The sequence below is a fragment of the Centruroides vittatus genome, unplaced genomic scaffold, assembly GCF_030686945.1.
Source record: "Centruroides vittatus isolate TY-2023 unplaced genomic scaffold, ASM3068694v2 contig_726, whole genome shotgun sequence".
Classification (NCBI taxonomy): domain Eukaryota; kingdom Metazoa; phylum Arthropoda; class Arachnida; order Scorpiones; family Buthidae; genus Centruroides; species Centruroides vittatus.
This window is the reverse complement of record NW_027122463.1, coordinates 1,009,382-1,036,044: the sequence shown is the minus strand read 5'-3', so window position 1 is coordinate 1,036,044 and position 26,663 is coordinate 1,009,382. Positions and strand designations below refer to the sequence as shown.

Genomic DNA, 26,663 nt, shown 5'->3' with positions numbered 1-26,663 from the left:
GACCTCTTCTGGCATTTATACTTACTAACTTACTATGTATAAAAAATTAAAATAAGTGTAAGACTGTGAGTTTATCTACAATGATATTTTCATATAAATAAATATATTTTGTGGTAGCGGGCCGGATGAGCTGACCTCGCGCGCTAAATCCGGCCCGCGGGCTTTAGTTTGGTGACCCTAGTTTGCCACAAAAGGCATCTCTCGAGACAACCCTCTTTGGTCGATTGCCAACGTGCTGCATTGCCTTCTATTGTCAGTACATTACTAAAGTTTCTGAGACTAATGTAACTATCCCCCTTGTATGTGGTTTTTTTTTAACTGAATCAATAAATTGATTGATTAATTGAAGTTATAAGAAAAATTGCTTAATAAGTTATATTTCTAAATTGAAACTTCATTAGAATTTTTTAGATTTATTCATTTAACAATAAACTAATCAATATTTCAAATAAACTCAAAATTAAAGTACTTTTATTTTATATAGAGAAACTTAAGACAAACAATTTAGAAAAGTTAAACACTATCGTTGAAAAATTGGAAAATAATGTTAACTTAAATCTTTAAATTATATAATTTTAATCTCTGAAAAAGTTCTTTGAAATTTTGAACGTTTCAAAGTTCAAATTAGTTCAGAAAATTCAAAAATTTCCTTCCTCAAAAGTTTCTTCAACCGGATTTTCTATTGAATCGAGCATATTCTCGGAAACTTTGCTTGGAATTTCAGAAGCAGCATTGAGGATGGTCGATTCTTTAATAAAAGATTCAGTCGCTTCTGGTTCTTTAGCGATGCTTTCTTGTTTGATCATACTTGCAACGGAATCGCTTCCAAGGCGTGATCTCGTTTTATTAAGTTCAACGCTCTTGTCAGTATTCGTTCGAATTAATCTCATCTTACTAAAGAAACTTGGTTTTTCGCTGAGATTCTTATCCAAAGTTTTCTTTTCTTCTGCATGTTTACCGTCCACATCTTTCATTTTCCTGGCGTTAAGAGTGTTGCGACGAAATCGTTCATAAAAGTATGATCTTGTAACTTCGATCATATCGATCATATGAGATTTTACGAGCATGTCTCTAAAGTCCGAAAATTCACAGTGTTCTTTATCTTCGAGGTCTACGAAGCCCCAACGAGTCATTCGGCCGTACAATTTCTTACCGTTGACCGCGTGTTGCTTTTCGCTTCCCACTATAGCAAAGGGTATTTTAGATCTTATTTTATCGTTGGACATCTGATCGTCTGGACTTTCTTCGATATCTCTCATGGGGTAAATAGCGATTTTGTTCTCTTCTAAACAATTTCTGATAACTTGCTTGAAGGCTAGTCTTTCGTCTATTGTCATGGTGTCACTCTTCGCTATGACGGGGACGAGGTTGACGATTTTTCCCAATCTCTTCATAAATTCTATGTCCAGAGAGGTCAACCAACGACCAGACGGAGAAATGAAGTACACGCAGCAATGAACTCTTGTATCTGTGATGTTCTTCTTACGATCTATGCATTCTTCTTCTTCCAAATACTTTTCGTATTGTTCGTATATATATTCTTCTATAGGAAACCAGCAGTTTTCGTTATTTATTTGATCACCAAAACCCGGTGTATCGGTAACAGTGAGGCGTAACCGAACACCTGTCTCTTCCAGAAGATGGGTTACTGATTTAATTTCTGTAGTTTTGCGATACCCATCGACTCCTATCTCTCTTTCATCTTTTGAAGAACTTTTACGGCTAATAAAAGCTTTAAAAAGTGTGTTAAGCAACGTAGACTTGCCTAAACCCGATCTTCCAACGACGAGAATGTTAAATTCGTATCCTCTCTTCAGGGATTTCTTCAGAGTTTGCTCCTGGAGAGTGTCTATACCGACATAACACCAGTTTTCTGTTTTTAAATAACCCCACTGGGTAATCTCGGTCAATGTTTCTGACATCATTGCTGGAAAATTTCTTGCCACACTGAAAAATAACGATATCCTGAACTTCGAATTCGAGAAGAATTTTGAATTCGTTCGAATTTTGTTTTCTTCGAACAATTTCAATTTTCAATAAATTATTTTTCGATAATTAAATTAAATTTTACTAAGAAATAATGAATAAATAATGAAAAATTAATAATGATGGTAATATGTTATTACAAAGCAATTCGAAACTTTTTTATTTTTCTCGGAACTTTCAGCACCAGTACAGCTTTTCTAGTGACAGACCGAATTAATTACATAAATATATTGCTAATTTACATTATTAAATGACATTTAAATCTTGTTTAAATGCAAATTATAGACGTAAAATCATTTGAAACTACCCTCGCGGCAGTGGCGTGCCGTGACATAGGGAAGCTGTGTTTCTGTAAGAAGCCGACTTACAGGGGCAATCAAGTAATTGCGCGTCAGGGCCCGTTCGTATTCGTTTGTTCGATAAGCCAGTAAAAACCGTATACTTCTTTAAATGTATTTTTAACAGATTATCTGACGTACTTAATAAATAAGAAAGTTCAATATAATTACCTCCGTTATTAGATTCAATAAATTCCCTACGCCCTCTAAATGCCAATTCTCGCTTTGAGAAAAAACATATAACATCTATTAATTTAGATCAGTGGTTCTTAACTTTGCTGGAGGTACCGAACCCCATCAGTTTCATATGAGCATTCACCGAACCCCTTTTAATTGGAAAAATAAAATATAATTTTTCAAATTCAAAACAAGGTATATATTTTATTGGTCCACAAAATAAACAAAACCATTATAGAACAAAACATTACGAACAAAGAACAAAACATTAAGAACAAAGAACAAAACATTAAGAACAAAGAATAAAACATTAAGAACAAAGAACAAAATTTAAAATCAGTGTGACTGCTGCTGTTGCCTTTTAGACACCAGTTCGGAAATGCGAGGCTTTACCTTGGAAAGTGCCACTCGCATGTCATTTTCGCAACTAAGTCTGTTCCTTTTCTTCGTTTTAATGTCCAGCATCCTCGAAAAGGATTGCTCGCAAAGATATGTTGTCACAAACGGTATCAAAATCTCCAGAGCTTTCTTCGCAATAGCAGAGTACGTTACTATTTGGTGGCACCAAAACGATGAGAGCGTTGTTGTTTTGAAGAGTTGCTGTTGAACCTGGCTCTGCTGAATTTCAATGATTTCATCCAGGTATGTATCATTGACATCTGTTTTCTCAACATCAAACGTAAACGGCTGCCTCACCCATGCTGGATATAACTCTCTTGAAGGGAAGTACCCTTCAAGAGACTTTGCAAGCTCGTCTAAGTGCATGGAAATTGCGTGCTTCAGTTCCCCCGATACAGAAATATCTCCGATTCCAGGCACATCATAATTCTTATTTACACATTCGTCTAGCAGGGTAAAGTTTGCAAAGTTACCGTTTTCTATTCGTCGTTTCCACAACGGTAGCTTTTTTTGAAACGCCTTCAGGGCTTCTTCCGCTTCGATGATGTTGACACCACCGCCCTGCATCTGTTGATTCAGATGATTGAGAGCTGCGAAGATATCAGCCATGTACGCAAGCATGAGAATAAATTCAGAATTTTTGAAGCAATCTGCATGACCATGTTGGTGCTCTTGCAAAAACAGGGCTAATTCCTCACGTAGGGCAAAAACACGATTCAGAACCTGTCCCCGGGATAACCACCGAACGTTTGAATGGTACAGAAGTACCTCGAATTCAGACCCCATTTCTTTACACAACTCCTTGAAGATGCGGTGCCTCAGAGCACTATTTCGCACATAGTTCACGCATTCCACTACAATTTTTAAGACTTCTGCCAGTTTTGGAGGCATGGTTTTTGTTGCCAACGCATGCCTGTGTAGAATACAATGTGTAACAACGATGTGTGGTGCATCGGCTTTCACTAGCGCACCAAAACCAGACTTTCTTCCCAGCATGGCTGGAGCTCCGTCCGAACAAACTGCAGAAACCATATCCCACGAAAGATTATTTTCTTTGAAGAAGTCATCCACAAGTTTCTTTACATCGGCTGCCTTAGTTGTTGTTGTAAGAGGCTTACATAATAAAAAATCTTCCTTTATAACGTCGTCTTTCACATAGCGCACAAATACTGCAAGCTGACTTAGACTGGAAACGTCTGTAGTTTCGTCGAGTTGAAGGCTGAATTTTGCCGGGCTTGAAATCAGATCTGCAACTACTTGGGCCAAGATATCTTTGCTCATGTCGTCTATTCTGTCACTGATGGTGTCATTTGAAAGAGGAATTTGGGATAACTTAACTTCAGCCGCTTTTCCCAGCATGATATTCGCCATCTTCAACACGGCTGGTTTTATGAGTTTTTCACCAATATTGTGTGGTTTGCCCTGCTTTGCGATAAGGTAAGCGACTTCGTACGATGCTGTAAGGATCGGTTTATCGATGGGTACAAAGCCGAGGACAGGCAGACTACCCTTTTCATCAAATCTGGCCCTCTTCACCTTGAATTCAGCGAGTGTTGTATTTTTGTAATTTCCATGCAGATTAAAGAAGTGTTCTCTTAGTTTTGCCGGTGCTAGACTAGAATTGCTCAACTTGGCATTGCAAATCATGCAACAAGGACGCTGACTCCCATCACGTTCCGTTATACATGTGAATCCATATTGTACATATTCGTCCGACCACTTTCTTTTTTTGCTCGACATAGTATGAAGGGATTAAAATATTAAAAAAGAAATCACACGACGTACAATCACGACAGTCACAATTCGAATACTGGGCGCACCAAATTTCCTGCAGCATAGAAAGGCCAAGCGATGTTGCGTGATCACCCGCAGCCAATGATAGCCGAGTGGGGCGTGTCATCACGAACGTATGAGTCGGGTGTGTGCTTGACCGTCTTGCAGGTCGTTTATACGTGTATTCGATTGGGACCTCTTCACTTCGTTTCAGTTAGAGAGTAGTAGAAGTTAGAGAGTAAGAGAAGTTAGTTTCCCAATAGAACACACGTTATGTAGCATTAGTTTTCGAAACCAATACGGTTTCTACGTCACGATGACGTCAGGTGGTTGACCTCCGCCGAACCCCTGAGACTGACTCGCCGAACCCCAGGGGTTCGGTCGAACCCAGGTTAAGAATCACTGAATTTAGATTATATCTATTAATCGTAATTATTTGTTATATTTCAATATTTATTTATATTGTCTACCAATGTTAAATTCTATTCCGCTTTGATTTCCAAATTGCTTCAATTTTACGAAAGAATCGTCCTTCGTCATAAATTTTATCGTCAAAATGTCGAAATTTTTTGTTGAGGTATTTATATTTAATTTAGGCATTGGTCTTTCTCTTTTAATAATGTTTTCTTTTTTATTATATGGTCTTGAGCCAAAACCATTTTAAAATAAATTTTTGAATCACTAGCCACGATATAACGGCTAAAATTAAATTATAAAAAAAACTTACTTGGTAAAATCAAAATGTGTGACGAATATACATACCTAGTACAAAAAATTCTTCAATTGTACGAATATACGTTTAAAGAAACTTATAATTAAATATAACTTTGTGAAGAAACGTACATAAAAATAACAAAATATTCTTTACTTTTTAAATCTTAAAACAATCCACTTAGTGAAATAGCTCCCTACGAGTGGCTAATGAATGAAATCAGAGACGGCCCAGGTAGGTGTGTGGCGTACCAAATCCCGAGGTGCCGATACCGGTCAATGTCAAATGCCTCTTTTGTCGCATCACTAGTACGCGACAGGGTTGTTGTAGATTTTAAACGTTTCTCACCATAGCTGTAAAAATCTAAATATGTTAAACTTAACAGATTGTCCGTCGTTCGTTTTCTAACTAATTCGTTTTAGGATCAAGTGTCCACGGAAATTTCCAAAATTTACAACTTTTCGGGTCACTCTCATTGAACTGGAAAAATTTCTGTCTTTATTACATCTAATATTATGAAGAGATTAGACCCCACTATACTCGGCAAGAGATTGGTTCGGTTAAGCTTCTGTTTAAGCAAAATTTCATCAGGGTTTTATGTTTGTAATTTCCTAATCGCTTAATTATTTAACTACTTCTTAAGTAGAAATAAGTCGAAACCGGTTACTTTGTACTTGAATATCTGTAGTCTTGGGAAAAAGTGGAAAAAGAAATTTTTATGACAACGGATACATAAATCGTAAATTTAAGGAAAATAAAGTCTAGAGCTTTTTTTATACCCCGTGCGTCTCATTCATTAAATTTAGTTGTAAATAATGCTGCCAAAGTAACAGTTAATTTTTTTAACATTATACAAGAATTGTACACGTGTTTTTCTACATCCCCTTACAGATGAAACATACGAAATCGTAATATCACTGGTTTAACATTGAAATCTGTAAATAATACAAGATGGGAGAGCAGAATATAAGCAGAATAAATATATCAAATATTTCAATTGATTTTTTTAAAACTCCTGTCAACTATACAGAACTATTATAAAAACATGCCAGTATATTCCTATCGTTTGGGTTAAGTTATAAATCTAGTCTACGGTGGGCAACCTTTTTTATAACGTGGGCCAGAATAAATTTTATGTTTTTTTTTCCGCGGGCCGTAGTAGTTAATTGACGCTTTCTTGTGACTCGTAATTTTTTTAGTCTGCAAATATGAAATAAATAAATAAAAAGTTAATTACTAGATTTATTTCTCTTATCGTTTTCGAAAATTACAAAGAATTGGAAAAATAACTATTAATTAGTTATTTTTCCAATTTAATAATTTATTAAAGATCTCGCGGGCCGGATAGAAACTTTTCGCGAGCCGTAGCTGGCCCGCGGGTTGCCCGCCGTTGATCTAGTCTACTCATGATTCACATAACCGGGCGAGGGCGGCCGAATATCTAGCAGGCAGGCGGCTAACAGCCCACAACCGGTCCGGGATATAAAATCAGTAGCTTTATGTGTAAAGCATCCACCAGCTAAACCGGGTGAGGTTGGTGCTCTGTAAACCGCATGTGCCAATGCCTATATAATCTGGCTGATTGGAAACTGACCCGGTTTTGACATTCCTTCCGCCACTGAATTATTCGAATATACAATAGCAATCGTATCGTTTTTTTTTTTTTTCACATGTAGTATAGAAATTTGTAAAAGATGCATAATGCAGTTATAATAAAATATTAATTTTAATTAATGCAAAGTACGTTAAAATATGAAAATTTATATTTTATAAAATACAAGGGAAGGTCATTGGAAAGTGGAATCGGCGCTTCCATCGCTTCCAATGACGGTACGCCACTGCCTCGCGGGTATTGAAATCAGGTTGTAAAGATGAAATTTAGACCACCACGACAATGCGCCATGCCATAGATTAAAGACAACCTTAGAGACGCTGGCCAATCGAGGGAATCTGGAAGTAAAATCGCCCAGTCTAGGGAGATTTTACTTCCAGTGCCGGCGCTAGAGTTTATGCTGCCCGGGCAAAACATGATTTGGTGGCAGCCTACCGCTCTGGGGGACCCGGGATCGAATCCGAACGGGTCGAATAATTCCCAGGAATTTTTCGGGGGGTGGTCCGTTCGGATATGTCGGGCCGCGTCCCTCACCACTCGGTCGTCCCATTGTGGGCCTGGCCGAACCCATAATGGGCCTACTAAATGAGGCCCTTTTAGTGCCTACAGGGCGGAAAGAGTTAAAAAGAAGACATGATTTGATACCCCTTATTCCCTTGCATAAAATGAAAAAAAATTTCTTTTGAAATGCCATACCGATTAGAAGTGCCATACAATTGCTCCGTCAATCAATATTCAACTCGAGCCGTGTAATATAAATAAAAAATAAAAAAATAATACGCTTGAAAATTTTGTAAAAATTTATGAAAATTTGCCGCCCTAGGCAAATACCCAGTTTTCCCGTACGTTATCGCCAGCCCTATTTACTTCATCCACCTTACAGCCCTGACTTGACGCCAACAGACTACCATTTACTTCGCGCCCTGCAACATAATATTGCTAATGTACTGTACAGTTCAATGATAATAGCAGACGTCCAAGACTTTTTTCAAAAGAAAAACCACAGTCATTCGCTCAAGTGATCAAAAGTTTGTAGCAAAGATGGCGAGATCAGATTCGAACTCGGGTCCCCCAGAGCCTTTATACACTTCGCTTTAATACGTCTATTTAAGCCTTGCTTGTGATTATATTTCAAATTACGCTCACTGCATTCCATTTTATACGACAGACAATCCACTGTATATTAGAAAAATATTTTGTCACCGCCAACCAAAAACGAAACTGACATAAATCTGGTTCCCGCCATTGGAGCTGTTCGCCGTAGCAGCATAATTTAGTACTAATGCTCGCTCAGGCAGTAGACGCTTGTCTTGGAATCTAGCCGTCTCATAAATTACATAAAAGAAATATCACAAACATAATAGTTATTATGTTTAAAGAAAAGAAACAGTTATAAAATTGATCGGATAGTTGTCTGTAAGGAAATTAAAGTTTAAATCTCAAGCGAATTCGAATTTTTTATATATGAGACCGAGCACTAAAGAATATGGCCGATTAATGCTTATATTCTAAATAAAAATTTTAAAAGAATAAAATTTATTTTAAAAAATATTTAAGTTTATTTTAAATTTAAAAATTTCTTATTCATGTAAAAAAAAAAAAATTATTCAAATGATTATCACAAATACAACGAATAATTTTATCAAAACAGCGCCTCTATCAGCAAATTACAGAAATATTATGTCGGGATGAATTACGTCTGTTCGAAAATGCACAAATGTGTGGAATTTTGAATGCTTAAAGTAATTCTTCATTTCGTGTCATTACAAGGAAATAAAAGTTTATTAATGAATTATTCAGTGTATAAGTATTGCGAACTCGTAAAGCGATGTTACTTAATTTGTACATAAAACGGAAGACTTTGACCGGTAAGATAGGCCTAAGATATTTTTCTACGGGTTTTTTTTTTGTTTTTTCTTTTGCTAATGTTCGATGCTTCTTTAATTATTTCAGCTTTGAGAATGGCTTTCTACTTAGTGTTTTCATAATAATAATTTCGAGAGTGTAATCGACTATATAACGTTTAAAAGCAAAGAAGTTTGCATTAAATATGTCAAATTCAAGAAACCAGGAAGCAAATAGTCGTCCTGTCTCAGATATCATTCGTCGGTGGAGAAAGAGACAACAGCCACTAGTTTTTAATGGTGTGGGAAGCTCTTTTGAGGATAAAAACAGCGATTATTTGTGGTAAGTATATTATTTTGGAAAAAATTCAACAGAAAGTTTTATTCTCATATAAAAAGACCTCTTTGCTAAAATAAATAATTTTCGTAATATTTTATAAATATAAGTGAATAATCAAGATATATATAATCGACTGCTTGAAACTAGGTGTATTTAATAAACGAAGTGAACGAGACCGATTTATGGCAGAAATTTACAAGAAAGGAAACGTTTTTGACGGTGTTAAACTGGCATCTTTGGGCTAACTACATTTCTTTTCTTTTAAATTTGTACTGGAAATTAGTTTTGTTCGCTTCGGAGTTAGCCTGAAGATGCCTGTTTAACATGGTGGAAAACATTTCCTTTCTTATAAATTTCTACTGGAAATTGGTTTATTTTGCTTTGTTTATCGAGATAATCTATACTAATAAAGAGGAAATGTTTGTAAGTTTGTATGTAACAGGTAATCTCCGAAACTACTCATCCGATTTCAAAAATTCTTTCACCAATAGTTAGAATGGACCTTCAGGGTGGACATAAGCTGTATATTATTCCGTTAAACATTCGCATAAATTATATAAATTAAAAGATATCATCTAGGATTAAGGCTTTTATGTCCAACAGATGGTGCTAACTCTGACGACCTAAGTTTGCTTTACTGTGAAGCATCATGCTTTTCTGTGAGGATGAACTAAAGCAGATCATCTATCTATATCAGCGGTTCCCAACCAGTGGTCCGCAAGAGCTAAAATATGGTCCACGAAAGATTTAAAACTTATTTATTTTAAATTATTATTTCCATATTGATACAAACTGAATTTAATTTTTACTAAAAATGTTATGTTTTCTATTATAATGGTACTGTTAAAGCAACAGTCTTGAGTTTAACGATTACTTATATTAAAAGTTTTGATTAAAGTTTATTTTTCTTAAACCTTGTGGTCCCTGCTAACAACAATGAAATCAAAGTGGTCCCTGGTCAAAAAAAGGTTGGGAACCGCTGATCTATATACCGTATTTTACGGACTATAAGACGTACTTTTTTCTTCGAAAAATTGCCTCCAAAATTCAGGTGCGTCTTATACTCCGTAGCGTCTTATAGGTATTTTTTTAAAAAAATTGCTTAAAAATTAAGGTGCATCTTATAGTCTGTAGCGTCTTATAGTCCGTAAAATACGGTAAATAAAAATGTAATGTTTGTTTGTTCCTACCGATTCCTTTGAAATTTTGACACAATGTTGCATTCGAATATGCGCGTGTTTTTATATAATATACATGTCAAAATTCCCCCCACTGGGGGGAGATGGACAGGATTAAGGCTTACCGTGAGGAACTCAGCTTCTATTTATACTATTTTAGATGCGGTTTTTTGCATTTCTGATTGTGTTTTAATAGGGCATGTCAAGATAATGTATACTAAGAAGGGATTTTTTGAAATTCCCCCCATGGGGGAAGTGTTATTTAAGCATTCTTATCTTTCTTCTTTATTAGAATGGAGAATAAAATTCCAGTTCTACATGCATTTTTAAAAAACAATTATCATCTATACTAATAAAGAGGAAATGTTATACATTTATATTAGTTACATTTTGAGCCACAACAATGCGTGGCTGGGTCTGCTATTATAATATAATAATAATTAATCATATAGTTTATATATAAGTTATATTCAAGCCAATAAAATGTAAAAAGTATCTTTTCTTATATAAAAACTTTGAATTAGAATAAATAAATGTGTGTTTTTTTTTATAATGTAATGTTAAAATATGTAAGTTTTTATATATAAAATAAAAATTTGCTACTTGTTTTATTGTTTAGTAAGTTTAATTTTAGTTTTTCCAATATTACATTGTATAAAAAATATTTTAAATGCATATAAACCGAAAAAGGCAATTTTTTTTCTAAAAGTAAGTAAAAACTAATTGAGATGGTTGTAAATATATTGCATTATAATATTAGAATTAAAAAAAAAGCAAAAAAAATAAGAATTTTCATTTGCAGTCAAATGTTGGTTTTTGAACAAATTGGTTCATGAACAGAATTTTGAACTCAATTGCACCGGTTATCAAACAAGCTACTTGACAAGAGCTGGCCACAGATTAAGAAGACGCAGACTGTCAACTCCCTGTACTTCCTATGTTAAAGAAAGTCGATGGATTGACCAATCAACAACAGGACTACTGATTCGGAAGTTAATGGCACCGAGATCGCCTTGTGTCATTAACTGTCACAGCACAAATCATTGATGATATTGCTATTCAAATTTAATTTCAATGTGCATGCAGGAAAGATATTTATTCTATTTTTCGGTATGTGATACAGTTGAATTAAATCAAATTAATTGCAATTGACATTCACGTAATATAAATGACATCCAAGAATTTCTGTTTAAAGGTGCTTAAGTCAAATTAAATAACAAAAATTTATTAATATAATATACAGTAGAACATCGATTATCCGACCCCCGATTAACCGACTTATCGGTTAACCGACCGTGTTCTAGTTGGCAAATTCAAATGTCCACTAGTGATGTGGCGCTACAATATTTGGTTATGTCTTGGCTACTGTAATATTATTTTTGTTAAATTTTTGCATGTTTTAGCTGGCAGCACTGGCTCGACCATGAAAGGGAGGCTAGTATTTAAGCCAGGCCTAATACACTATACTAATAATGTATTTTTTCATACTTTTCAGTTATCCGACCAACCCCAATCCCCAATTAAGTCGAATAATCGATGCTCTACTGTATTAATAAATTTATAATAATCCATTACATTTGTAGGCATTTTTTTTGCATGAAATACGGCTAAAAAGGGGGAAAAAGGCTTTATTTTTGTGGTCAGGAACGGATTAATCCATTTTATATTGCTTCTTATGGGAAAATTTGCTTTTGTTTTAGAACAAATCAGTTTTTGAACAACTTTTAGGAACAAATTATGTTTGAAAACAAAGGTTTGGCTGTACTAAAATGTTGTACAAATCTGTATTTGTACAACATTTGTTAAAAATTGTTAATTATAAATAAATTTCTGCAATAGCTTGACATTGATTCAAAACAAAAAAAAACATTGTTGAATAACAAGCAGTTTTATCCACTTAAAGAAGAGTTTCTTGCCAAAATTCAAACATTTAAAAATATTTCAATAAATTTCTGACTTCTTGAAATTAGTTTTTGTGAAAATCTTGAAAATATTTTTCATCTTTATTAAAAACGAAAATCATAGAATGAATTTTTAAACAAAATTCAAATAAATTACATCCTAATATATTCAATGATTTTTTTTTAAAATAACCAAATAATTCTTTGAACAATTTAACATTAAAATTAATGCAAACATATTGAAATACCTACAATATAAACAAAGCATAGTGAGCTATAAAAATATAGTAAATACTATTTTAATATCCTGGATATTGTGTAGTTGTGGATGTAGTTGTACAAAGTAGTGATGAAATGGTTAATAATTGAAAGTTTTTATTTATGCTATTGAACATTACTGGAATAAACTTTCAATAATATTTTAATAAAGATTAAAAAACATGAAGAAAATAGATTTCAAAGATAATGCAATTCAAATATTTCTGTAAATACAGTAATTTAATTTTTTTAATTCGACAGAAAATAAAAAATAGCATTTTAATCTAACAGTGATATGTGTAAGTGCTTAAGATTTAATGTCACATGTATACACGCTGAATGTTTAAATGTGTTTGAAATAAATTTTTTGTGAACTGATATGCTTGTTATAGTCCAGCTGTATATTGCAAGAAGCATTTGAATCTTGAACATTTATTTACTATGGATTTAAAGAATAGCATTTGAAATTCTGCTAGTATTTTCAATTGTATTTCTTTCAAGTAATTTTGTATTTGACCACACTATAATCTACATAAAACTAAATAATTTTATTTATTTGAATTCATTATGGTATAGAAAAAATTAGTAAAAATGTTATATTTAATAATATATGAAAAATAAATGGCTATAATTTTAAGCAAAATTAGTTTATAAAATGATAATGTAATACATGTAACATCTACTAATGACTGTATGTACAATCTAAGATCATGAGTCTTAAATTTTAAAGTTAACCAAAATGCATATGAAAGGGAAATGAATATCAATTGATTAATTTTTAACTGATTCTTGGTTCTGATCATGAATACAGATATAAATAGTACATTCATTATAAATGCAACTGATCACTTATGGCAATGTTAAATATGTTTATATATCTAAAAAACAGTAATTTTTTAATAAAAATGTAGTTGTGTATGTAATGTATTAAAATTAGCCATCATGATATCATCTTTAGAAAAATTTTGAAAAATTGAAAATGTTTTAGGCTTGTTTTAATTTATTTTTTGGTAAATAAACAATACTTTAAATGTTAATGTAATAAAAATGTTTGGATATATTTTTGTTAGAATTTGATAATCTTTAATTCTAGTATCAAACATATATTAAAAACATTACACACCATAATTATTTTGCAAATTTTGAATAAAATTAAAAATATTCTTGTACATATTAATTAAAATTATTCAAGCAATGATCATCTAATGTCTTAAACATGTGAACTACAGTTTTTAAAACATGATGACTAAATACAAACATACACTTCTCTAAAGCTATATGTAACTAATTGATAAGTTTTCTAAGGTATAATTATTCACTACATTAGTAAACCATTTTATCTCTGTAAATAACTGTATATCCAATATGTGAAAAATATAAATTTAAATTTAGTTTCAAGTCTTGAAATATATTTTCTTTTATAAAGATACCAAGGAGATATGCAAAACTTTTTAGAGGTAGATATTCAGATAATTTTACTGTGTTAATTTCAAGTGTATTGAATTTAATTTGATAGAATATAGGGAAAACTCATTTTGATTGCAAAGATTTGAAATAAAATACTGAAAAAGTTGTACTCAAAGTAGAGGAAAGGATAAATTAAATAGAAAAAATTTCATATATACGTAATAGTATTGTTACACTTTTAATATAAAAATTAACTTTTAAATGAAAAGGCTTTCTTAAGGTAATTTATTTTATACTTTTAGTTAATATGATATTAATGTATGATGTTAACAATAACACTGTTAATGTAATGTAATATTTATGTGAAAATATCTTCTCAATAATTAGTGATTTTGACAATTTTGAAATGTTTTTATGTTTGAATGATTATTTTTATACATTATGTATAACATTATAGCTATCTGAACATTATATATGTATATAAACAGATTATATTTAATTGTTTTATTATTATTTTTCATTAAATATTGCTTTGCTCAATGAATACTTTTATTTATTTACAATGAAGTTTACTTGGCTCAACAAGACAAATTTTAATACTTTTATCAATGAGAGCCAGAAGCCAAATTTATTTTATTGTGTTTTTTAATCTATGAATTGTTTTTTACTATTAAAACAAGGTATACATTTTATTTGGTATAAAATTTTTACATGGTTCAACAACCTATCAAGCTTGAGTACAAATCTGCAGGTTATTTTCAGGGATTCTGAAAATACCAGTAGGAATTTATAATAGCTTTTTTATATTATGAAAAGTTTCATTAGTGTGAAATAAATCTTTCAGACAAATTAATATTTGAAAATATACTGTGATTTCCTATAAATTAATAAAAAGTCAATTTGTTCACGAAATAACTTTTGATACTAATCTTTTTGATAATCTTATAATATAATTAAGAGGGGTTGAAAATAATAAAAATAATAATAAGCGCAGAGCCCAAATGGTTAGGAGTTGAAAGTTGAAATTTGGTACACAGTTAGGGTACATCATGAGAATGTACACTAAGAAGGGATTTTTTAAAACTCCCCCTGCGGGGAGAGGGTTAAGGATTACCCTGAAAAACTCTGCTTCTACTGTACTATATTAGATGCATTAATTTTGCATTTCTGCAGGAAATCAAACATGTTTTTAGACTCATCTAAAAATTCTCTAATTAGTCTCAGAAGAGGAGGGGACCTAATTCTTGCACCCAGTGAAAGTGGGTATGATCCACTATAAACTAATAATCTTAATCTTTGCTATCATTACTTTTTATCCAAGTTTGGGCTCATCTGCTAGTAGTGTATATTTTCATTGTAAATATGTTAAATCTGACCTGTTTGTTTTATTTGTACAATTGTCAGCTATAATGTGATGTAATATAGTTTAATTGGAACTAAACCATATTATCACAATTGTGATAATATGGTTCTTTAATATGGTTAACTCATCACGAATTGTTACCTATAATTAATAAAGTTCGAAAAATTGTTAAGATATTTAAACGTTCCCCTACAAAAAATGCCTTATTACAAAAATATATACTAACTGAAATAAAACAGAACGTATGTTAATAATAGATTCTAAAACAGGTTGGAACAGTTTACTCCTAATGATGGAACAATTTTTGAAACTGAAAAATCCAATCCAAAAAGCAATAATCGACTTAAACCTGCAAATTAATTTTTCCGATAGTGAATTTGACTTAATATCCAGAACTGTATCAGCTCTACTTCCAATAAAACTGGCTGTGGAAGCATTATGTTGGAGAGATTCTAATTTATTAACAGCTAATGCAACAATAAATTTCATGTTGCAGTCACTGAAAGAACAGCACACACCACTATCTGAAGAATTATATATTACATTGAAAAATCGCACAGAAGAAAGGCATACCGAAATAGAAAACGTCTTACGGTATTTACATAATTATAATTAATTTAAAAATGAAAATAAAAAAGAAGAAAAGAGACTAACCAATTCAAATTTGATCAAGTTTATAGTAAATTTTCTTAAAATTTTTTACCCACAAACCTATCCACATTCAGAAGAATTCGGTAGAGTTATCGAAGATGATGATGACACTAATGTCGATAGTGAAAAGGAATTGTCTCTTGAACAAAAATTAGAATTAGCGATAACTAAAAAAATTTCAACAAACCAAAATACAATACAGAAATCAGTTATATCCAAAACCATCCAATGAGAAATTGATTTATTTGAAGATGAGGGATTTAGAGGTAAATACTTGGAAAAAGTACATCGCGCATTGCTAACAGTACCACCAACTAGCATAGATGCTGAAAGAGCATTTTTGACAGCTGGTAACTTTTGCACAAAATTACGTTCCAGGCTTAATGACAGTACAATTGATGCATTATGTTTTTTAAGATCACATTTCAAAAATTTGTAATAATACCACAGACTGAATAGTGATATTTACACTTTTTTGTGATTTAAATAAATAAGATGTTCCTTGTTCTTTTACTTTTTGTGATTCTTTATATACTGTTATAATTTATAAGTTACAAATGATTTTTTGTGATATTTACTCTCTCTAATAAAACTGGCAAATAAAACAAAGAAACACCTGTGTTTTCTTTCTTTTTTTTTAAAATTCCTACTACCGGTATTAAAACCAATATTCCGGTATTAAGTCCTAAAAAATACCGGATACCGGTATTGAACTTGGCCCGATATTGCAATCCCTAATCACAATATATTATTATAAAGATCTAATATTGTATAATCTGGTACAGTATTTTAATAACTAGGTTTCTTAATTGGGATTGTATATATTTATTAAAATTCAATCTGTATATACAAAGAAAGTATTGCACTATGTAGAAGCCTTGCTACAGAATCCTGTTTGTGTACCATTGACAGGCAGCTAGCAGAGATGATAAATTTGCATTTACAGTAAACATCCTACCATTTACCACTCTAATATGTTGGCTTTGCAGTGGTACCAACACAGTGAAGGCATGAGCTACAACAGACTGTTTAGCAATAGTTCCTAGTTGGGCTGCAATTTGAAAAAATTTGTAGACCTATAAATTTCCACTGTTGTCTGTCCATTGTCTGCCTGTCTTTTCTTAATCTTGAGAATGGAGTTAGATAAATGAAAGGGACCAGATGTGGAAACCTTACGGGATAGGAGGTCCCAATTAACTATATATTGAACTTCTGGTGAAAACTGGAAGTCATGATATTTCAATTCAAGAATTTTTCCCTGAAAGGTGTTAGGCATGAGTTATTGTAAAAGGAAAAGTATGATGTAAGGGACAAGCCACTGGACTTTGAATTGAATGGCTCAAATTAGTAGGCCAGAAGCAAGCCAATATAATTTGAGGTGGAGAGCATATATTTTAAGTTAAAAAAATTAAAATTATGATTAAAAATTGCAGCCCAGCATTATGATGATGTCACAATAAATACCGTATTTTACGGACTATAAGACGCACCTTAATTTTTAAGCAATTTTTTTAAAAAAGTACCTATAAGACGCTATGGACTATAAGACACCTGAATTTTGGAGGCAATTTTTTGAAGAAAAAAGTGCGTCTTATAGTCCGTAAAATACGGTAATTACTTGTTCTGTTTAACTTATCCTCTGTTGCACGATACACCATGTTGAATTTTTGTCGATGTTAAGCCTAACAAAAATTACTGAAAAAAAAATAATCATGGCTATTGTATCATCCGAAATTATTTTTTTATTTTGCACAAAAAAAATAGATATAATTTTTTTTGTTCTTACATTTATTAATATATTTTGGAAATTAGTTTTAATATAAAAATTATAATGACTAGCAACATCTAGTTTCAAAAACGTTTCAATGCTAAAACAAGGTATCTCTGGTCCACCAGTCAAGGTCAGCAGTTTGGGGCCCGAGACATGTTGGGAATAACACGGGACAGGTTAAGAATGGACAACCGTTATGTTAGAGAGTTGGGGACTATTGGTGGATACTTCAGTCCTGCCTTTATTGTTAAGCAGTACACTCCTCCCACTTCAGAAAATCTTGTCTTCATATGTTGCCTTTCACGGCAGAGCTGCAAACAGCTATTTTCCAGTGAGATAATGATCTGTTGAACACAGCTAGAATTTTCCAGAAATGTCTCCACGTTACCACACTTCTTTGGCCTACAGGATATCTGGAGACAAGGTTTCCAGATTTGTTCCCCATCATTTGTGAGATCAGATAGGGATGCCAACTTTGATTATGAATGGAAGAGAACTGGAGCAGTAGTTGCAACACCTGTAGACATATTCATTAATTTCAATCTCTGTAATTACCAACAATTTTAATCAATTTTTTGTTGAATATTCTGTACCAGTTAATTACTAACAACTCCATACAACGTAAATTGGCAGCACTGTGTTACCTTATTATTGTTGTTTCCAATGAATTACATTTGTAACTTGTTTTTTAAGAACTCAGTTCTTGGAAATTCATTCAATTTTTGAAATTTCTCAGTTTTTATAAATATTCAATTTTTCCTTTGGTTAATTTCAGAAAAGATTAATACTGAATTAACAAAGATCTTGGGTCTGTATATCCTTCGTCACAATGATTTTTATTCTCAAAATACAGTTTCACATGATCTGCAGTGAATGGAAGAAATTTATCTATAAGTGGAACCTTAATTTTCTGCTTTATTCAAGTTAAATTATATTCTTCACACCCAAAAATTGTTTTTTCTGCATTGGACAGTTTTCAGCTTATAGTAAAATTTAACATAGAAAATTGCTTCACTCCAAAGTATTTTTCATTTAAGTAGGTTTCTATTTTATTCAGGTTCTGTTTTGGACAGATTTTACTGTATTTGAATTTTTCTTTTTAAATATATTTAAATTCAGAGTTCTAAAGTGTGTGTGTAATGTACTGTACTTGATCATTTAGTATTCAAATAGCCAAGAAGTTGATTAATTTAATGTTTATTAGGCTTAATTACTATTCATTTTTAATTTCTAGATTTTGTATGGTATGATTTGTTGATATGGCAGTTACAAAATGGATTTAATTAAATTTTAGATTATAAACTTTAATTGTATAGTTTACATGAGGTGAGTTCTGATATAAACAACAATTTGCTTAAAATACCTTTATTAACATTTCAATGAAAATACATAGCATATTATTTTTCAATATAGTCTGTACTGACTGCAACACACTGCAACATTCAGGAAGCTTGTGAATACTTCTATCAAAGGAGAGTTGGTTGTTCATGTATCCAATCATGCACAGTCATAATGAATTCATCATTAATCTGAGTGGCCAAAAAGTCTTTCAAAGGTCCAAACAAATGATAGGCCTAGTGTAACTTGTAAGAGGAAGAAGTTAAGACTGAATGGAAGATATGACAAAAGTTTCACTTCTTTCTTTTTCTTGAAGCTGCAAATGGTAATACAGTGGTATAAGAACATGCACTATTTTGGAGGAAATGGAATTCTGTCATTTCCTTTGCTTGAGAAAATTGCTGGCTTCACTTTTTTTGCTGAGAAGTGTTAAATAACAATGTGCATTAATAGTTTTTGGTCAGAGAGACAATCCACATATAGTGTACCGTACCCTGTGATTTCCCAGAAAAAGCTTCCCAGTCTTTCCTGCTGAAGGCATTGCTCTTGCTTTTATTGGAGGTGACAATTTGGCATGTTTTTATTGCATTCTGGCCCTTTTGACTCTGGAGTAGAGTGGTGAAGCCATATCTTGTCTGTGATTAAAACAAAATTTAAAAATGCATCTTTTCCTTGTTTATATCATTTCAATAATTGCACAATGATCATCAGACTTATTTTTTGCTCTGGTTTTAGGAGAGATAGAATCCATCTTGTGTTAATTTTTCTATACTGCAGGTCATGGTGCACAATTGCTTTCAATACCCCCACACTACAGTAGAGCATCGTTTATCCGAATCAATTGGGGACTGGGGTTGTTCAGATAACCGATTATGTACGAAAAAATATATATTAACCTATCCGATGTTGAAATTTTTCTCTGTTGCGTATCGCTTCGTGTTGAATTTTCATTGATTTTAAGCCTAACGAAAATTTTTATAATAATAATCAAGGCTATTGTATTGTTAAAAAATATTTCTTAATTTTGTACGAACAAAATAAATATATTGAAAAATATAAAAACAAAAAAATTTTAGAAGTTAATCAAGTATCAAAAACGTTCGATTCAGCACGACACAGACTGGAAAGCTTTTGGTTAACCGACGTTTCGGTTGACCGGTTTTCGGATAAACGATGCTCTACTGTAATTTCAATTTCTTCTTACATTTCCTATACTGTTATCTGATGATCAGTCTGATAAGCTGATCAATTCTTGCAACATGTCATGTTGAACATGAGGCTTTTTCTCCATACAATCTCATTCTTCTTGAAACATTTTCACTTAACTAAGCACCCTTGCCTGGGACAAGCATTCATTCTGAACAATTCTTTAAGTCTCGTAAAAATTTCAGATGATTCCGTCATTAAAACTTTGATTGTGTGCTGCACTACACTAGTCAGTACATCTTTGACATCCTGATTATGATTGACTGCTGCTTGGAGCAGAATAAATCTGACTGGTATAACTGGAACATGATTAAACATGATACTAGTAGTCAGATTGATTTTGCTCAATGCAGCAGTCAGTGTATATATATATATTAGTTTGTGATATCAAAGAGTTATTGATTTGGTTTTATTCTTGAAATTGAGTATAAAAGAACAAAACGTTGAATGTAATTTTCTTACTATTGATAAAGTTACATAAATGAGACAAATTGACTTAAAAAGAAATTAGGAATAAAAAATGTTTTTAATTTATTTACTCTTAATTTCAAGACTTAACTGATTTCATAAATATTGGGAAAATATAATTTGATCAACAAATTTACATTAAAATTTCCTATTTTATGTGAAGGAAATCTTTTTAATTTATATGCTTGTTATTAAATTTAATTTCTACCTAATGCACAAATTTGTTTATACATGAATTTAAATATTTAGTATTTAAATTTATATTATTATATATTTAATTTATATTATTTTAAATACAAACAACAAACATGATATTTTTATTTGAAATATTTTTTTCCAAATACCATATGCACTTGATTTGAGCCACAGGTTCAGATAAACCCATACCCCAGTCACATTTAAAAAAACAATCTACAATACTTGAATAAGTCCATATGTGGGTTTATTCAAATCACATATTATAAACTACAGATTTCTGTAAACAACCTGTTCAAAATTGTAATTATGTAAATTATTGCATCACATTTCTTGTTGTCTGTGTTACTTTATTAGAATCACTTTTTGTTTGTCATTTAATGACCTCTGGTTATTCTGACACATGTACAAAAATAAATTTTGAAAAAATAAACACAAGATTTAAATAGCCCACAGAACTGAATAAACCCACACTCGCGTGGATTTTAAAAACACCCACAGTGGGTCTGATGGCATACAGTACTTAAGGTAAGCCAGAGTATTTGAAAATACTAAGTACTAAAAGTACAAGTGCAATTTTTTTTTTTCCAAGCTCTGATTGTCCATAAAACAAAGATTAAAGTGTAAATAATAAAATGAATTTATTACTAAAAGTTAGTTACAAACATGGTTACTTTTTGACATAATCACCGTGATTGAAGAATTTGTCATATCTATGGACGAGCTTTTCCATCCCCTTGTCATAGAATGTTGCCACCAGTGAATTGAGATGGCCTTAACAACATTGTATTGAAGATTGTCATTAGTCTCAAACTTCTGCCCTCCTAGCCATGTTTTCAGTTCAGGAAAGAGGTGGAAGTGTTCACACATTAAAAAGTTCCAAACTGGGTGTAAGTTTTGAAAGGTGAAAGTCTTCACCACCAGTAAGTTCTTTAAACACCCAGCATATATAGCCCCAATTTAGTGCTGAGCAACTTCCACCTCTTTCCTGAACAGAAAGTGGCTAGGAGAGCAGAGATTCAAGACTAATGATGATCTTCAAAAGAGTGTTAGGGCCCATCTCAAGTCATTGGCAGCAACATTCTTTGACAAGGGAATGGAAAAGCTTTCTACAGATATGACAAGCATATTTACACTTCAGTCTTTTTTTATGGACCATCGGAGCTTGAAAAAAAAAAACAGCCTACATATTATAGTTGAAAATCTAAATACTGAACTTTTAGTTAGGAATATTTGAAAATACTCCACAAGTGTTTGAAAAACTTTTAAGTTATTTGGAATACCTAAATCTTTGTCTTGATAAAAAGTATTTGAAGCACTTAAAGGTGTTTAAAATACTTAGATACACATTTGGTAGCCATAAAGAATATAAAATAATCTCCATATATTTTCTAACAATTAAGACAATTTGAAAAATTTGATGTTTTTTTGATTTTGTATGAAAGTTTTTATTTTTGTATAACAGAAATTTGGATGACTAATGAATAAGATAGAATGTTTTTGGAAGTTAATGGAATGGATTTGATTTCTTCAATACATCATTAAAAAATAAATATTGCATTTATTTTACTTATCAGTTTATTATTATTAGTGATATTTTCATTGTTTTCATGTTTTTTTTCTCTGAACAATCATCCAAATACAGTAGAGCATCGATTATCCGACCCCTGATTAACCGACCGCGTTCTAGTTGGCAAATTCAAATGTTCGCTAGTGATGTGGCGCTACAATATTTGGTTATGTCTTGGCTACTTTAATATTATTTATGTTAAATTTTTGCATGTTTTAGCTGGCAGCTTAGTTTTCGACCATGAAAGGGAGACTAGTATTTAAACCACGCCTAATACACTATACTAATAATGTATTTTTTCATACTTTTCAGTTATCCAACCAACCCCAGTCCCCAATTAAGTCGGATAATCGATGCTCTACTGTATTAAAAATCCAGAAATACATTATAGTTTATTTGGTATATTCCATTAATTTATTAATAAATTGTCTCATTTTGGAAATAAAATACTTTGATTTGGAATTGTTAATTTTAATCAGTAAGTCAAAATTTTAGTCTTATATTTAAGCATGTATGAAAACTGTCTGTCCATTAACCTATTAATAAAGATTAATGTACACTGATAGATAAAAATATATAAAAAAAAGACAAGAATGAAATTATTAAAACAGAGTTCAGTTGAAATCTGTTGTTTTTTGAAATGTTGCTAGCCATTCTGGTTTGATAGGCAAGTTTTTATTTAGATTTTTTTTTAGTAACACATCCATTATAATAATGAAAAAATCATGAATTATTATTCATTTTTTAATTTGTATTGCAATTTTCAGAAAGCTTACACTTTAAAATTGATTGCTGAGTCTGAAAATAATAAAAATGAGGTGATGAATATAGTGATTAAAATGTGTATTTTCAAAGGAAAACATTCAAATTTCTTTAATTATATTTAAAAATAGTACTTTTGATTTTCTTTGTGACTTAAACAAAAAGAAATGAAATAATGTAATCTATATTAGTTTTTAGCCTTTGAAATGAAAAAAGACTGAAAATAAAATAGAAATAAATTCTAATTTAATAGAAAATACCATCATTCATTGCATATGACAATCATATGTGCATAAAAAATGTATATGACTTGATATTGCCAAATGAAGTGAAGATTTTAGCTAGAAACAGGCTGGATTTGGTGTCTACTTTCACATACATGTCAACTTTTTGATGTATGAAACCATAACTTTTTTGTTCCATGATGATGATAGAATATTCTTAAATGTGATGACTAAATTTTTCTAGAAAGGATATAAATGAATTCTTATAAAAAATTGTTTTGAGTATTTTTTAAATTTATATTAGCTGTCTAATGTTCTTATATCTCATTTCATAATATAAAGATTGTGTTATGAGATATATCACAACACAATCTTTGTAAATGTTTATAGTAAAGTAGTATCAATCTAAAAAGATAATTTGTAGAGAAAAGTTGTGATAGAAATGTACAATGGAACAAATGTTTCTTTTGTATATTGCTATTACATTGCCAAATATTGCTATCATATTGCCAAAGTATAAAAATTAGGTTTAATAAATCAAGTGAATATATACTTCTATTAACTGAATTAAATGAGTCTACTTTTCTCATTGGTAATAACTGTGATGTTTCAAAGCATATAGTTGGTTACATTTGGATATATACACCAATGTGTGAATAGAATATATGTCAGAATTTGCAAGTATATCCAAATACAGTTGATTCCGTTTAATTGGGCCACTGGTTAATTGGGGCAGCTGCTTTATTGGGCCAAATCCCAAAGAACAGAAACCAAACTAAAATTAATACATAATTTAATTGCTTATAATTTGGACAGTAGCAGAAAAGCAAGTTTTGATATATTTTAGGGATCTTCCAAAAGTATGTAGACACTATGTACACTAATGTCGTATAGGCCTAACGATTGGCAGAGACAAAGCGATTTTGTCTTTCGCTCAGGCAGTTCCATTTTTCCGGAGGGAGTCACCATAGCGGGATGTATCACACGGGGATCCCATCTGAGATGGACCTGAATGCGAGCTACTGACCCTGCTCTGGATTGGATCGGATGATCCCTTTAAAAGCAAAGGGACAAAGATCCCTGGACAATTTTTCAAGGTCTCTCGACTGAGTTGGAAGACAGCTAGAGTTTCCTTGGAAGGTATTGTGTGCATAATTACATCTAGATTCGAACAGCAGCCATCTGATCATTGAGGCCAGCATCCGGAGCTGGCGGATTCTATGGACACTCATGCCGAAGTGGCTCACCTCCAAGTAAAGGAAGCTGTGCTCAAAGGGAGACCATAAGGTGACTTTTGGATAAACTCTTTCCTTTTTTTCCCTTTTTAGTTAGAACGTGTTCTAACTAAAAAGAAAGAAAGGAAAAATTGTTTGATCAGGAACGGATAGAATGGTCAACCCTTGTGTACTTCACTACTAATACTGTATTTGGCAACACTAGAGTGATGCGAATCAGTTATTTATCTTTGTGAGTCTGGCAAATTTATAGTACAAATATTTTTTGTATTGACAAGATTGTCTTGTTTATAAAATTGTTCTGCCTGCTGTCTTACCAGCTTAGAGGTATGAAGGTGTACAGTACATGTCAGGAGTTGAAATTTGGCACAGAGTATTAGGTGCCCGAATCATGCATGCATAAAAAAACCAGACTTGTACGTAGTCAGGAGACCGAGAACTGAAACACAATAAAATACAAAATGGTGACACACTCTACAAACAGGCAGTAGTGCGAGATTTGCGCATGCATTGCTTGTTGGTAAGTTGGAAATACGAATATTGTGAAATCGAGTTTTGACAAACGAATCTTTGAAAAAAACCCATTTACCTGTCCCATGTTATTTTCAACATATTTCTGGTCGCCACATGCTAACCCTTGACCGATTGACTGGAGATATCTTGTTTCATCATCAGAACTTTTTGAAACTAGATGGCATGTCGTTATAAGTTTATAATTTTATATTAAAACTAACCTCCAAAATATAATTATTTTTTCTTTTTACATTTATTAATATATATGTATTTTGTTTGGCAAAGTAAAAAAATAATTGCAAACGATACAATAGCCACCGTTATTTTTTTCAAAAACGGGAAATTTTCACATTGCCAAAAGTTCATCCTGGGGCATCATGCAACGGAGAGAAATTTCAACATTTGATAGGTTAATTTCAATGAAAATGCATTATGGATGACGTCGTGGCTGTGGCCAGCGAAGTTTGAATGATCACGCTCAAAACCAGCAATACCAAAGATGATTGGAGAACAAGACCTGCCTTGAGCGTCAAAGTCATCCTGCTTAGTAGTGAGTCTCTGAGACATAGTCTTATCCCAAATATGGCCTTGCCATTTTACTTGTTTTGGTTTAATAAAGCATTAAAATAAGTACCTAATTATTATTTTTTCCTACTTATTTGTTTACCAACGTATTACATATTTTATTTTAGAATTTATTATTAGTTTGTTTAATTGGGGCAGCCGCTTAATTGAGCCAAAATAGATTAGTCCCAATGTGTCCCAATTAAGTGGAATCGACAGTATATGCTTAGGTTAACAATATGTATATATCACTATTCATAATAACCATGCTTTATTTCTTTAGTCTATAAAGTAGATCGAAGAATGATAATAAAGCTACTCTGCTGGATTTGAATATTTACAAATTTATTAAAATGTAAAATTGTAACAATACAATTTTATATTAACAATGCATGTAACTTTTTAACCATTGCATATAAAATGTATTGGATATGCATAATTTTCTTGATAATGTAGTTCGAGTTTTAGTGAAAGATTATATGCATTGTCAGTAAATATTAAATTAATCAATATACTACAATCACTAATATCATTTTGGTTCATCCTTTCAAATGAACTATCCAACCACCACTCTCTTATTAGTTTCTTTATTAAAATTTAAAAGATATGTTGTTGTGGCCAAATGCAGTCAAGCTGCATTTGGCCACAACAACATATCTTTTAAATTTTATTGTCAAAGAAAACTTTTTGTTGTTCTTATATCTTTTAGGTTTTAGATCTGTATAAATTACATATATTTCATTCATGATATAAAAATATAAAGTATTTTTAGTTTTATAGTGTGTATTAATTCTGTGGATTTTTTTTTTATAGTCCTGTTTGTTTTGAGATAATAGAAGAAGCTCATATGACTAAATGTGGCCATACATTTTGGTAAT

General features: G+C 31.8%; 2 protein-coding genes and 1 pseudogene across 2 annotated transcripts in view; 1 reads left to right on the top strand and 2 right to left on the bottom strand.

Annotated features, from left to right (window-relative positions):
- Nucleotides 1-475: 475 nt before the first annotated feature.
- Nucleotides 476-2,024, bottom strand: LOC136980803 (neuronal-specific septin-3 pseudogene; annotated as a pseudogene).
- An 813-nt stretch (nucleotides 2,025-2,837) lies between these two features.
- On the bottom strand, nucleotides 2,838-4,640 carry LOC136980847 (protein FAM200C-like). The gene has a single exon (XM_067277049.1). The coding sequence runs from the start codon at nucleotides 4,638-4,640 to the stop codon at nucleotides 2,838-2,840; it is 1,803 nt and encodes a 600-aa protein (XP_067133150.1).
- Nucleotides 4,641-8,663: 4,023 nt separating this feature from the next.
- The window catches only part of LOC136980826 (E3 ubiquitin-protein ligase COP1-like), a 57,998-nt gene continuing 39,998 nt past the window's right edge, over nucleotides 8,664-26,663 (top strand). The window contains exons 1-3 of the mRNA XM_067277021.1: nucleotides 8,664-8,865; nucleotides 8,951-9,184; nucleotides 26,599-26,658. Coding sequence (XP_067133122.1) covers nucleotides 9,048-9,184; nucleotides 26,599-26,658 — 197 coding nt within the window. The 5' untranslated portion in view covers nucleotides 8,664-8,865; nucleotides 8,951-9,047. The remainder of the gene's footprint in view (nucleotides 8,866-8,950; nucleotides 9,185-26,598; nucleotides 26,659-26,663) is intronic.